The sequence below is a fragment of the Rhinoraja longicauda genome, chromosome 33 (assembly GCF_053455715.1).
Source record: "Rhinoraja longicauda isolate Sanriku21f chromosome 33, sRhiLon1.1, whole genome shotgun sequence".
Lineage (NCBI taxonomy): Eukaryota > Metazoa > Chordata > Chondrichthyes > Rajiformes > Arhynchobatidae > Rhinoraja > Rhinoraja longicauda.
The window spans coordinates 18,919,599-18,935,153 of record NC_135985.1 but is presented as its reverse complement, the minus strand read 5'-3'; the positions used below and the strand labels follow the sequence as shown (position 1 = coordinate 18,935,153).

The window sequence follows — 15,555 nt, the reverse complement described above, 5'->3', positions numbered from 1 at the left end:
GAATGATGTGTTTTGAATCTCAGTTTGGGGTTAAGTGAAGAACTGCAGCCGGAGGTGCGGAGTCTAGAAAAAGGACAGATCTCCACAGAGGCAGGATGGTTCAGTCCAGGAGGAGGATAAAGTGGGGATAGACTCAGCACTGGGGGTCCAGGATCTGTGCGATGAACTGACGTCTTCTTGCTGTTTAACTGGAGGACATTGTGGCTGAACCAGGGCTGGAGGTCACTCGATGGAGAGAGAAGCAGTTGCAAGTCTAAGACCTCCACCAGAACTGGAGATGGGCAACGAAAGGGTGTGTTTAGGTCACAGGGAGAGGGAAGGGTGAAGAGAACAAAAGGGAATGTCAACAATGGGTGGCACCGTAGCACAGCAGTAGAGTTGCTGCTTTACAATGCCAGAGACCCGGGTTCGATCCTGACCACGGGTGCTTGTCTGTACGTTCTTGTGACCCCTGACCTGCTTGGGTTTTCCTCTCACACTCCAAAGAAGTACAGGTTTGTCGGTTAATTAGCTTGGTAAAATTGTAAATTGTGCCTAGTGTGTATAGGATAGTGTTAGTGTGGTCTGCACGGACTCGGTGGGCTGAAGGGCCTGTTTCCACGCTGTATCTCTAAACTAAACTAAAAGGCGGAGATCAAGGTTGTCCAGGAGGCAGAATGCTGTTGGCACCATTTAGTTTATAGATTAACGGGCAGTTAGGGGGAGAGAGAGAGGAGAAGAAAGCAAAAGGACACACAGGAACAGTGAAACGGTTGTTGGAAATCTGAAACAATGGAGAATGCTGAAACTACCCACCAGGCCGGACAGCATCAATGGAGATGGGGATAAAAATGAGTTATTGTTGCTGGTGATAATCCCAACATGGGAACTGGTCAGTAAGGACACAAATCGCAGAGGTTGGTTATCTGAAGTGGTTGAACTCAGAACTCCGTAATCTCAAGGGAAGCGAGGTGCCCAGATGAAGCATGAAGCTCAGTTCCTCAAGTGCACATGAGATTAAAATGGGGATTTAATTTAAAACAAAATCACAACATGCAGACTATTCCATTGTGGCCTGATCCATCGAAACAACTGCCAAGACATCTCAGCACTTAGTGCGACAATCAGCCCTTTAGTGGATTAACTTTGTTATTTGCTTGGAATAAACTCTTAAATAGATTACAGAAAATATAAATAAATATTGATTTGCATCCGGCCTCATTCATTGTATTAAAACAAAACATGACCTATTTTCACTAATCTCAGTTTATTACTGGACGCTCAGAGACCACATCTGCAATCTTCATACTCTTTCATAATCTCAGCTATAAATCTCCATATACAGTCGACTGATGCACCGCTGAAATTTAATTTAAGTCTCTTGGATTTACGCTAACGATTGAGCAATTCCATTTATCATTAATTTCATTAAAATTGTTCCCTGTTTTAAGCATCTTGGTCAAAAATCCACTGAAGTTTGCATGTGTTAAATAGGATTGAACAGCAATACAGCACAGCATGGTGATGGGGCAAAGGGCTCCAACAATGGCAACAGCTGGAGTATCTCCAGAGCACCTCATCCAGTTCCTCCTCAGTGTCTATTGGAAGTCGTCACATGTGGTAGAAGGGGTAAGGAAGAGAGATGGACCCAGTCACAACCGAGGAGACTCTGGGCAGGCTAAAAACCTGTTCAATTAACTGAATTTTATTAAGGAAAGAAATACATTCCTATAGTTCCGGTATTTCATTACACACAGTGAAGTATTTTCTTAAATTTACAAAACCCACCAGCCAGTTGTCGAAAGCAGAGCACGTTGATTAGCACGTTGTGTCTACCTCATCCCTCTATCCTGGTTCTGATAGAAGCACTTCAACTCAAAACACTCACTGTTTCTGTTCTGTGTTACAGCCTGACCTGCTGAGTGCATCTGCCAATAACACACCCAGTGCCCGCTCAACTCAAGCACTGATTTCAGTGTCTGGAGAATTGGCTGTGTGGGGAATGGGTGTATGTGGCCCTTGTGGTGCTGCACCAGAATAATACAGTGGCAGACAGGAAAGGATGGAAGGCCTGTCTGAGGGGGTGGTTCTGACAGAGAGACATGAAAATCAGCAGCAGGACTAAAACCCCCAATCTTGTTTTAGTTTTTATTTAGTTTTAGAGATACAGCGCCGAAACAGGCCCAGTCGCTCCACCGAGTCCACGTCGACCAGCGATCCCCACACATTAAAGCTACCCTATACACACAAGGGACAAATTACACTTTTACCAAGCCAATTAACCTAAAAACTTGAAATTCTTTGGAGTGTGGGAGGAAACCGAAGATCTCGGTGAAAACCCATGCAGGTCACGGGGAGAACGTACAAACTCCGTACAGACGGCGCCCGTAGTCGGGATCGAACCCGGGTCTCCAGAGGCAGCAACTCTACCGCTGCGCCACTGTGCCTCCCTGTTTTAACAAGGTAACTGTTCTGGCATTTAACAAGGTAACTGTCACAAGAACACAAGAACACAAGAAAATAGGAGCAGGAGTAGGCCAACCGGCCCCTCGAGCCCGCTCCGCCATTCAATACGATCATGGCTGATCCTACCCCAACCCCCTTCCCACTATCGCCCTTCTTCCCACCCAAAAGAACCGTGTGATCTCCTGGGAGAGGCGAAAAACCGGATAAAAACCCAGGCCAATTTGGGGATAAAATCTGGGAAATTCCTCTCCGACCCCAAGCTAGGCGATCGAAACTTGTCCAGGAGATTACTCAGGTCTTACTACACTAACCATAGCTCATGTCCACTTCCCTGCCCGCTCCCCGTAACCCCTAATTCCCTTGTCTATTAAAAAACAATCTATTTCTGTTTTAAATTTATTTAACGTTCCTGCATCCACAGCTCCCTGAGGCAGCGAATTCCACAGACTAACCACCCTCTGAGTGAAGAAGTTTCTCCTCATCTCAGTTTTAAAAGAGCCCCCTCTTATTCTAAGACTATGCCCCCTAGTTCTGGTCTCCCCGATCATCGGAAACATCTTTAGCGCATCCACCCGATCAAGGCCCCTCACGATATTATACGTTTCAATAAGATCGCCTCTCATTCTTCTGTCGATTGTGTTAAATGCATTCCCCATCATCCTCAGAAGCAGGCGGCCCAGTGGCTGCTTTACAGCGCCAGAGACCCAGGTTCGATCCAGACTACGGGTGCTGTCTGTATGGAGTTTGAACATTCCCCCTGTGACCACGTGGGTTTTCCCCGGGTGCTCCAGTCTCCTCCCACATTTCAGACTCGGTGGGCCGTGCTTTATCTCCGTACTAAACTAAACTAAAACCTCATCCTCTTTCATCTCAAGAACTTATCTAATTCCGAACTAGGTTCCAAACAAATTCAATGTAGAGAGAATGAGTGGGAGTGCATATGAGATGTGCATGAGTGTGAATGTGAGTGTATGAGAGAGTGCGAGGGTGTAAGTGTGCGTGTGAGTGTGCGTGTCAGATGAACTGACAGCTGGTTGCTGGAATTTGACCGTGTGGGAAGCCTGATCCTGTAACCATAACGACCAGAGTATTTATTGCATCCAGTAAGCGTTGTTCATTGTGGGTTGGAGGACTTTACACTATAATCAGATAGACAGAGGTTAGGTCGAGCAGTCCAGGCTCACACCGAGAGCAACTAATATACTGCGAAAAAGTAAAAGGAGAAAACGAGTAGGGAAAGTGAAAAAAAACATGGTAAAAAACCAGGAGAACCTGAGTGGTTTGGAGATAGTTGCTGGTGTGGACACACTTGGCAATAATTGTATCTTCTTCCCTTTTACAGGCTAAGTTTTTTACCCAAGATCAAATCCAAGGTGAGTATAACCATTAATATTATGTTAAGCATTGTTATTGACTCATTCTTTGAGGTTTATTGGGGGTGGCTCCAATTCCAAAGCAGCGGCCTACTCTCCACTGTCCTCCTGTACCAAGGACAATGTCAGTCTCTGAGGCCGCCACTCTCTCTGGACCACACCTCTACCTCCTCCACTCGACTCTCCCCTTCACAGCCACCTGAACAAACCTCCTCTCACCTTTGTGCTATCAGGCTCTCTTCTTATCCACTCATTCCTCCTTGTTGCAAATTTCTCTGGGCAATAAGCTCAGGGCTGATCTCTTCCTGGCCTCACCTCCACTTTCATCCCCCAATCCCTATACCCCTCCATTGCATTTTAGCTGAAGAAACCCTCTTCTCTTGGCCTGGTATATATTTGGTGAGTAAAACACTCCAGAGTAATCTTCTCCAGAGATGCTGCCTGACCCGCCGAGTTACTCCAGCGCTTTGTGTCTATCTTTGGTATAAAGCAGCATCTGCAGTTCCTTGAGTCTCCAATATATTTAGTGATTTGGCCTTCACAGGGGCCTAGGGTAGAGAATACCCAAGATGTTCGGCACTGAGAGAAAACAACATTTCCCCACCTCGCTCCTAAATGGACAAGATACACAATCAGACAATCCCAGAATGTTTACAGCACCGAAGGAGTTCATTCAGCCCATCGAGTCCATGCCAGCTCTATTTAAGGGCAACCTAGATAGCTCCTCTCCCCATTTGTGCAGCTTCACAAATGACCCGCAAATGAACATCAGCTTTAAATGAACAATGTGATCCACCATCCTTCCACCTCCACTCTGCCCATGGTGTGAGGGAGGATTCGTGGCCTTATAAACACAATGGCTGCCCCATCCCGCCCTCCAAGGCTGCAGTCATTGACTGATGGTCCTCCCAATACCTTTTCAATGGGCTTCCCTACCCACCACACATTATCCCGCAGGAAGCAGACCAGGAAATAAGAGCTTAGTTTCCCGTCTACTTGGGCTGTGGCTGTCCGGAGTGGGATTCAAGCCCTGTGGAGCCAGGAACGCTCGGTACCAAACTCTGAAGCTCTAGATTCCCTCTCCCCAGACTCTCAGTCTGAAGAAGGGTCTCGACCCAAAGCGTCACCTATTCCTTTTCTCCAGAGATGCTGCCAGACTCGCTGAGTTATTCCAGCATTTTGTGTCTATCGTCTGACCCATCGGTTATTTGGAAAATTATTCTGTGATGGTCTGGAATGAGCAGAAGGTGGAGGGGAAAAACAACTGCAATCAATTAATTAAACATAATGCACGGTATTCCTTAGATTCACATCCAGAGACTGAGAGAAACAATTTAATAGAGACATTTAATCAGGTGAATAGATGCAGTTTTGTAGATTGGTCCATATCAGGTTGCCTCAGGCTGGGCTTTGTTCTACTCTCTGATAACTGTCAGAGATAATTTATTATTTAATCCAGGACACCTGATCCGACCAGCTGGCCACAGCTCTGAACTCAGAAGCAGAGGTCATGGTTGAAGATTGAAATCTTTCGCTTTTTAAAATTAAAAATGAACCTTTCATCACCTAAAAATGGATCTCCGTTTGATCGTGGGGTCAGTGGATAAGGGGGTTTCGGGGACTACAGTTTTGGGCCTGGGTCCTAGTCCTTGGCAAGAATTGCACAGAGCCCGACACTAGTGAACATCAGGGCTGGGCCATACATTTATGTAGCTGCACAGCATGGACACAGGCTCTTCAACCCTACTCGTCCATGCCAACCACGTTGTCTGTGCTAATCCCACATCTGTGCCTGGCCCATATCCCTCCAAACCTTTGCTCTCCACCTATCTGTCCAAGTGTCTTTTAAATGTCATCATTGCAGCCATCCCTACCCTTCCCCAAGCAGCTCGTTCCATGTACACACCACCCTCTGTGTGAGAAAGCTGCCTCTTAAATCTTTCCCCTCTTGCCTTAAAAAAATGGAGTGCCGTAAACCAGAGTCACATGTCACTGATACAGACCCTTCAGCCCACTTGCCCATGCCAACCAAGATGCCCCATCTACACTAGTCCCACCTCCCTGCATTTGGCCCATATCCCTCCAAACCTTTCCGATCCGTGTATCTGTCCAGATGTCTTTCGAATGTTCTTATAGTACCTGGCTCAACTACCTCCTCTGGCAGCTCGTTCCATACACCCACCATTCTCTGTGTGAAAGAGATGCCCCTCAGATTCCTATGAAGTCTCCCCCCCCCCCCCCCCCCCCCTCACTCACCTTAATCCTATGACCTCTGGTTCTTGATTCCCCTACCATATCTATTCCCCTCATGGTCTTATACACCTCTCTAAGAACACCCCTCATCCTCCTCCAATCCAAAGAACAAAGTCCCAGCTTGCCCAACCTCTCCCTGATGCTCAGGCCCTCAAGTCCTGGTAACATTCTCGTAAATCTCCTCTGCATCCTGCAGGGGACAGAGAACCTTCTTAAGCAGAAAGATTTAGTCCTGTAATGAAGCTTATAAACAACACTAAATCCCCAGTGTGTACATATTACAGCCAAACGAACCCGCTATGTAATTTATTGAAAGAAAAACAACAAAGCTGGTCTCCTCATGCTGGCTTCTCCCAACCTGTAACCACACTTCTTCAAATACACGTCAGCGATAATAATACTCATATGCAGCAACTGAACTTCAGATGAACTAAGTGCTTACAACAACAACAGCAAGATCTTGTAGGAGGCTGCAGAAAGTGGTAGACATTGCCCAGGGGGCTGACCTCCCCACCATCAAAGGGCTTGACAGTAAGCCCTGTCTCAAATGACCATCCTGGCCATACTCTCCTCTCACTGCTACCATGGGGAGGTCGGTCAATAGGCCTGAGAACTGTTAACTCTGCGATCCAGAGCAGCTTCTTCCCATCTGTTGTGAATCTGTGGAATTCTCTGCCTCAGAGGGCAGTGGAGGCCAATTCTCTGAATACATTCAAGAGAGAGCTAGATAGAGCTCTTAAGGATAGCGGAGTCAGGGGGTATGGGGAGAAGGCAGGAACGGGGTACTGATTGAGAATGATCAGCCATGATCACATTGAATGGCGGTGCTGGCTCGAAGGGCCGAATGGCCTTCTCCTGCACCTATTTTCTATTGTCTATTGTCTATTGTCAATGCATCAGGTTCTTGCTGTTTGGCTATGATACATAAGTGACTTGGATGTGAACCTAGATGGATCGGTTAGTGTATTTGCGAATGACACCAAGATTGGGAGGAAGGCTGTCGAGTTATACAGCGGGATGTAAATCAGCTGCAGAAATGGGCGGAGAAATGGCAGATGGAGTTCAGTTCAAGCAAGTGTGAAGGTGCTGCACTTTGGGGGGGGGAAGATATGCAATGAATGGCATGACCCTCAACAGCACTGATGCACAGAGAGATCTTGGGATCCAAGTCCTTGGCTCCCTGAAATGCCAACGCAAGTAGGCATAGTGGTAAAGAGGGCATGTGGTATACTTGCCTTCATAGGCCGGGGCATTGAGGATCAGGATGTCATGATGTCATATTGGACTTTGGGTTAGGCCACACTTGGAGCATTGTAGGCAGTTCTGGTCACCCCATTGCAGGGAGAATGTGGAGGCTTTGGAAAGGGGGCAGAGGAGGATTACCGGTAGGATACCTGGATTAGTGGTTATTACCTACAGGGTGAGGTTGGACGGACTTAGATTGTTTTCTCTGGGAATGCCAGGGGTTGCAGGGATACTTGGTAGAAGTAGGTAAAATTGAGAGGCATGGATAAGGTAGACATTCAGAATCTTTTACCCAGGATGGAAAAGTCAACTATTGGAAGGGCAAAGCTTTAAAGTGAGAGGGGCAAAGTTGAAAGAAGATTGCAGGGTAATCTTAACACGGAGGACAGTGAGTGCCTGGTATGAGCTGCCAAGGTTGGTAGATGAGGCATATATGATAGGGGCAAGGAAAGGCAGGGAATGGAGGGGTATGGATTATGCTCAGGTAGATAAGAGATGGTCCTGGCTTTCGGTTCAGCACAGACATTGTGGGCTGAAGGGACTGTTTTTGTGCTGCACTGTTTAGTTTAGAGATACAGCGTGGAAACAGCCCTTTGCCCCACCGAGTCCGCACCGACCAGCAATCCCCGCACACATTAACACTATCCTACACACACTAGGGACAATTTACACATACACCAAGCCAATTAACCTACATACATGTGTGGGAGGAAACTGAACATCTCGGAAAAAACCCACGCGGTCACGGGGAGAATGTACAAACTACGTACAGACAGCACCCGTGGTCGGGATCGAACCTGGGTTTCCAGCCACGCTGTAAGGCAGCAACTCTACTGCTGTACCATTGTCTACTGGGGCCCATGGTCCAAGGTCTATAACCCTTATGGTCTACTTTCTATAACCCTGGCATATTTGTTCTGCTAATTCCTGTTGACTATTTGGGAGCTCAGAGTACACTCCCAGCAAGATGATCCTCTTTTTATTTCTGAGCTCCACCCATACAGCTTCACGGGATGAACCCATCAGTAGGAAGACCATGCAAAGCAGCCCACTCTGATGTGATGGTTCGTGTTGTGACTCACCACATCTTGTCTCCTCAGAATTCAGAGAGTGCTTCTCCCTGTATGACAAGACTCGGAAAGGCAAGATATCTACTGGGGACCTGATCACAGTGATGCGATGCTTGGGAACTAAGCCCACCCCTGGAGAGGTGGAGAGGCACTTGCTGCATCAAAAAATAGGTATCAACAACTTCCTCACAAGGGGGCTTTTAGTTTAGTTTAGTTTAGTTATACGGCGTGAAAACAGGCCCTTTGGTCCAACCGAGTCCGCACCGACCAGCGGTCCTTGCACATTAACACTATCCTACGCACACTAGGGACAATTTACATTTATACCAAGCCAATTAACCTACAAACCTGCACGTCTTTGGAGTGTGGGAGGAAACCAAAGATCTCGGAGAAAACCCACGTGGTCACAGGGAGAACGTACAAACTCCGTAGAGACGGCACCCGTAGTTGGGATCGAACCTGGGTCTATGGTGCTGTATGCACTGTAAGGCAGCAACTCTACCGCTGTGCCACCTTCTCACAGGTTACAGTCTGGAAAATGGCCACTCAGCCCAACTGTGCACTTTCCAAAAGGCCTGTGTATCCTCTGTATAGATTAGAGGAATGAGTGAATGATCAGAGGAGGAAAGTGCAAAGACACAGAGCTTGGGAGATTCCAGAGAAAGGGAAGGGACCAGGAAGAGGGGATGACAATTTTAGAATAGAGGTCCTGCTTAACCAGGAGCCAGAGATCACACATGGTGATGGGTAAGTGAGAATTAGTTTAGGACTTTGCATTATGGATGGAACAGTGGCTCAGCTGGTAAGGCCACTGCCTCTCAGTGCCAGAAACCCGGGTTCGATCCCGACCTCGGCTGCTGTCTGTGTGGAGTTCCCACATTCTCCCTGTGACCACATGGCTTTCCTCCCACATCCCAATGGCACGCGTTGGTAAGTTAACTAATCACTGTAAATTGCCACTAGTGTGTATGCGAGTTGTAGAATCTGGGAGCAGTTGATGAGAGTGAATAAAATCTGTTTATATAGGAATATTGGAACAAATGGGTTGTTGGCGGTCAGCATGGACACAGTGGGCCGAAGGGCCTGTTCCTGTGCTGTATCTCTCCATGAATATGAATGGAGAGATTGTAAAACAGATCCTAAAGTCCTGCTGCTGATTAGTGGTGAGTAAAGTGGTGGTCTGCAGCTGCCTCAGATCCCTGGGAGGGAGGGAGGTAAACAACAGCTGGGATTCTGCTTCACAACAGTAACGCACGTCCCCTGGGGATGTGTGTGCTCGTGAATGTGCTTAGGAGAGGGGGAGTTGTAATGGAGGCGGCAGGGGCTCTGGGGAGAGGCGAGGGAATGGCAAGAGCTGCTGGAAACCTTCGATCCCTTGCCTTTCCGCACCAGATAGAAACGGCGAGCTGGATTTCTCAACCTTCCTAACCATCATCCACCGACAGCAACAGCAGGAGGATCCCGAGACCGAGATCCGGAACGCCATGTTGATGGCCGACAAAGAGAAAAGAGGCTTCATAACAGCCACTGAGCTGAGGACCAAGCTGACCCAGATGGGAGAGAAGCTGACCAACAGGGAAGGTGAGGAAGTAGCCTTAGAGGGAGTACAGAGAAGGTTCACTAGATTGATCCCTGGGATGGCGGGACTTTCATATGAAGAAAGACTGGATAGACTGGGCTTGTACTCGCTGGAATTTAGAAGACTGAGGGGGGATCTTATAGAAACATATAAAATTCTTAAGGGGTTGGAGAGGCTAGATGCGGGAAGATTGTTCCCGATGTTGGGGAAGTCCAGAACCAGGGGTCACAGCTTAAGGATAAGGGGGAAGTCTTTTAGGACCGAGATGAGACAACATTTCTTCACACAGAGAGTGGTGAGTCTGTGGAATTCTCTGCCACAGAAGGTAGTTGAGGCCAGTTCATTGGCTATATTTAAGAGGGAGTTAGATGTGTCCCTTGTGGCTAAAGGGATCGGGGGGTATGGAGAGAAGGCAGGTACAGGTTACTGAGCTGGATGATCAGCCATGATCATATTGAATGGCGGTGCAGGCTCGAAGGGCCGAATGGCCTACTCCTGCACCTATTTTCTATGTTTCTATGTTTCTATGAAACAGGACAAACCACCCCCGAGCTCCCAAAGAGGAGGTTTGCATTGATATATCATCTTCCACAAGCTCAAGATGTTCCAAAGTCTTTTATCACCAACATGACCAGCAGCTCATCCTCTGTAGAAGTGACAAGATCATTGTTGGAGTGTGGGGAATGGTCCAGCCAATCTGCACAAAGCAAGATCCCACAACCAGCCGTGAAGTAGATGGTGAGATTATTGGCTGCAGGATTATTACCTGTAAATATTGGTTAATGGTCAGAACACAGGGAGAGCTTGTTGGCTTTTCTTCTATCATCAGAGGGGGTCTGATGAAGTTCTCATCATTATAATGGCACGCCCTCCTTCAGTACTGTGCTCAGGCTACAGATTGGATCGCACCCTCAGGTCTCTGGAGTGGGAATGAATGTGGGAATGGAGTGGAGTGGAGTGGGTGGTCCAGGCCAGAATGCAACCACAGGGCCTTGGCTGGAGGCCTCTCCGCTCCCGAGCTCTCCAATGTTGGTTCCACAGAGCCAGGAGCCACCAGGCGTCATGTCCCCCCATGACTACTTGGGTGAAGGGCAGGGCCAACAAGGGGTTACATAGGATACAGCCCAAGGAGAGGAGGAGGAGCGGGTGGACGTTAGGGGGATGGGCAGACACAAAAGGCTGGAGTAACTCAGCGGGTCAGGAAGCATCTCTGGAGAAAAGGAATAGGTGACATTTCTGATCGGGCTCCTCCACAGCGTTAAGTCGGGGGTGGGGATGAGGCGGTGGGTTTAAGAGGGTCCTTTAAGAGGCTTTCAGATAGGCACATGGATAAGCAGCGAATGGATCACGTGCAGGCAGATGAGGTTAGTTTATCTTGGCAGTATGTTCTGACAGACATTGTAGGGTGAAGGGCGTGTTCCTGATCAGTACAGTTCTATGTTCTATGTCTTAGATACAGTTGTAGCAGCAGAGAAATATCTGTGTTGAACTAAACTTTGTGCGTCGTTCCAACAGTGGATGAGCTGCTACGACAAGCCAATATCTCCCCGAATGGAATCGTGAAATACGAGGACTTCATCCGGACTATCCTGTTGCCACCAGCGGACTACTGAGCTTCCTCAGAATCCAACTCCAGCCCCTCACCCTTTCACCTGTCTGCTGCCTGGTTGGAGATAGGCTTCGTCTACAAGATGAGAACATCCAATGGGGGACCACCTGAGAAGAATGCTTCACATCTGCCCCATCACAGTGCCCAACTCTCTGGTGAACATCACATCTCGCATGTTCCCTGACCCATGTTTCATGTGAGGACCTTCCTTGCGTTAACCCTTAGTCTCCCCTCACCATTTGAACGTCTCCTCCTGACAGGGTTTTGCGTGGTCACGGCTCCAGACGTTACTTTCTCTCACTGTAAATACCTCTGGCAATCTTGATTTCCACCATTGAGTTTGAATTTAGTTTATTGTCACGTGCACCGAGGTACAGCGAGAAGCTTTTGTTACACGCTGACCGCTCAGCCGAAAGACAATACATGATCGCAAGGCGCATAAGTTTAAATGTTGACAGCAATTTTCTCTCTATGTTTACCACCATCAATGGTAAAACACCCCAAGTCACCTCAAAGGAACATTATCAAACAAAGTCTTCCTCCAAGTTGCTGTGGATAGGTTAGGAGAAAGAGGTTTCAAACAAAGTCTTCAAAAGAGAGGTTGAAAGGATTCAGAGTCATACAGCACAGAAACAGGCCCTCCAGCCCAACTTGTCCATGCCAACGAGATGCTCGTCCCATTTGCCTGCAATTGGCCCATATCCAACTAAGGGGTTTCGAAGCTAAGGACCTTGGCAGCTGGAGGCACAGCAACCACATAGAATGTTATCACACAGAAACTGTCAAATCTACCCAACAGACCCGTGTGGGATCATGTGCAGGCAGAGGAGATTAGTTTAAATCGGCATCATGTTCAGCACGGACATTGCGGGCCGAATGGCCCGTTTCTGTTCTGTGCCGGGGAAAAGACTGAGCCCAGGGATGGATGTAAAAGCAAGATTGGTCATTTTGTTGAATCCATGAGCTTTTTATTTTGCATTCTCACAACCCCACCCAATTTCGTGTTGTGTGGTCAGCAAATTTACAAATTCTGTTCCCTCATATAGACATTCATCTCCAACTGCCGGCGTGACATTAATCGCCTCAGATTCTCCACTCCCCTGACTAACTCTAACCTCTCCCCTCCTGAACGTGCAGCCCTCCACTCACTCTGCAACATCCCTGACTTAGTCGTCAAACCCGCTGATCAGTCTGAAGAAGGGTCTCGACCCGAAACGTCACCCATTCCTTCTCTCCTGAGATGCTGCCTGACCTGCTGAGTTACTCCAGCATTTTGTGAATAAATACCTTCCATTTGTACCAGCATCTGCAGTTATTTTCTTGCACAATCACAATAATCACAATAATACTTTATTAGCCAAGTATGTTTTGCAACATACGAGGGACTTCATTTGCCATACAGTCGTAACAATAAAATGCAATAAACTGTGGATAGTGGAGGCTCAGTGCTGATTCGTGCAATACTCCATAAATCTCCCCTTCGTCCATTCTACCAGTTACATCAGCAAAACGTATTTTTGCACCTTTTTTACCTGTGCTTTCTCTGGAACTGTAACACTATATCACTCTCGCACTACATTCTCCACTCTGGTATATTTCTCTTTTCACTACCCATTGTACCTGTGTAAGGACGATAGGCACAAAATGCTGGAGTAACTCAGCGGGACAGGCGGCATCCCTGGAGAGAAGGAACGGGTGATGGTTCGGGTGGAGTTCCTTTGATGTAAACCAGCATCTGCTGTTCCTTCCAACATGACTAGTTTCACTGTCCTTCTGATTAATGTTACTGATTGGATTCCTCCTTGTCACCTTCCCCTCAGCTAACAATTAACCATTCTACATTTTCTGAACATCGTCCAGTTTGATCTGTCATTTTCACGCCTTACCCTTCCATATCTCTAGACTCCCTCTCCCCCGATTCTCAGGCTGAAGATGGGTCCCAACCCGAAACGTCACCCATTCCTTCTTTCCAGAGATGCTGCCCATCCCGCTGAGTTACTCCAGCATGTTGTGTCTACCTACTTGTGTAAGGACTTGAATGCATTCATGTTCAGTAAGATTTGACTGTGTCTCAATACATGCGGCAATAATAAACCAATACAAAACGCTCCAGTAGGTTTGTCAAACATCATTGCCTTTCCATAAATTCATGCTGATTTTGTCCCATCCCATTGATCCAGTTACCACCTGGTTTATGACAGATTGCAGCTTTTACTAATGTGAAGGGAACTTGGCCATAATTCACTGTTTTCTCTCTCCCTCCTTTTTATGAAATAGCGAGGTCACATTCGCCTCCAATCCACAGAAACCTTACGGTAATCTAAAGAATTTAGTGAGATAATTCAGTATCTCTGCTCAACATCTTTATATCCTCTGGAATTAAGGTTATCAAGACCTGGGGATACAAGGACTTCACCCCCATGAATGTCTCCAGCCCTGCTTTCTAAGATTAATCCCTCTAATTCTTTTACTTGATTACACATTTGGTTCCCTCTTATTTCTGAGAAGTTATTTGTGCTCTCTCCCCCAAATTATTTGTTCAATTGCTCTGCCAATTCCCCGTTATAACTTCTTGTGTTTCTGACATTTGTCCTCGGCGAGCTTTTTTATATTTGATCGCAAGGAATAATGAGCTTTTCCCATCTTTTCACTCCCTGCCTGCACTCCCCAATAGAAACGTGTCGAGAAACTCACAGTGGGTAACACACAAGACACTTGCAGCAGAGTCAGAGCTGCCGTGTCAGGCCAAAGGCCATTCACACAAGGCAGTCTTTCACACAGGCCCTGTCCGTCTGCACACACAGACCCACGACTGTACAACAGCTCTTTGTTCTCCTCAGCTTCCCAACATTTCCCAGGGTTCTGGGGTCAAGCTCTTGGCCTTCCTGGGATTTAGCGGTGCGGTTGAAAGGATGTGGGGGAGGGGGCGGATTGGACCACATTCCTACACCTTCCTGCTCATTGTGCCCTGGCACAATCGGGAAAATCACTGCCACAAAGACAGGAGAGATGAATCTTGTCCAAAGAACCCTGCAGCACAGAGAGGAGCCATTCGGCCCATCTTACGTATGCTAGGCCTCGACAGCGCCGTTTATTTGCTCAGGAGAACGAGAGTCACGGGTAAAGCCTGCATTTGTTGCCCTTCCTTGTTAATGGCGGCACAGTGGTGCAGCGGTAGAGTTGCTGCCTTGCAGCTCCAAAGACCCGGGTTCGATCCTGACCACGGGTGCTGTCTGTACGTTCTCCCTGCGACCACGTGGGTTTTCTCCGGGTGCTCCAGCTTCCTCCCACATTCCAAAGACGTGCAGGCTTGTAGGTTAATTGGTTTCAGTAAAACAATGTGAAATTGTCCCAAGTGTGTAGTGCTAGTGTACAGGTGTGATCGCTGGGCTCGGTGGGCAGAAGGGCCTGTTTCCGCACTGTATGTCCAAGGTCTAAAATTTAAGCACATTCTGAGGACATTTTAGAGCCAACCATGGTAAGATGGGCCCATCATCACATATAAACCAGACTGGATAATATCCTTCCCTGAAGACATGGTTGAACTGGGTGGCTTTACTGATACAAGCTTCATTCTCGATTTAACAGTTCCGTTCAAACGCTCCTGGAGTCACCCTCCCGTCCCCTATTGTTTACCTCCGGCACACAAGTGGAGGGCCGAGGTCTGAGAGGAAGACCCCTTCCTTGAGGTGCTCTCACGAGCAGATCGAGACAGAGTCTGGAGTTTGCTGTCGGGCTGACGTAATGGAGGGAGATCCCAACAAGGGGTCCACACTCCACCCATCTGCCAATCAACCTCCCCTCACCTGTATCCACCCATCGCTTGCCAGACTTTGCCCCCCACCCCGTACACAGTCAGTTTGAAGAAAGCCCCCGACTTAAAACATGGTCTTCCATTCCTTCCACGGATGCTGCCCAGCACCAGCACTCTGTGGCTTGCTCAAGGTTGTAGCATCTGCAATCTTTTGTGTCTCCAAGGGG

General features: G+C 47.8%; 1 protein-coding gene across 1 annotated transcript; it reads left to right on the top strand.

The window, feature by feature from the left end:
- Positions 1-3,624: 3,624 nt before the first annotated feature.
- On the top strand, positions 3,625-12,838 carry LOC144608933 (calmodulin-like protein 4). Its single transcript, XM_078427183.1, has 5 exons — positions 3,625-3,699; positions 3,788-3,818; positions 8,417-8,557; positions 9,779-9,967; positions 11,481-12,838. The coding sequence occupies exons 1-5, from the start codon at positions 3,697-3,699 to the stop codon at positions 11,576-11,578; spliced, it is 462 nt and encodes a 153-aa protein (XP_078283309.1). The 5' UTR covers positions 3,625-3,696; the 3' UTR covers positions 11,579-12,838.
- The last annotated feature ends 2,717 nt before the right edge of the window (positions 12,839-15,555 follow it).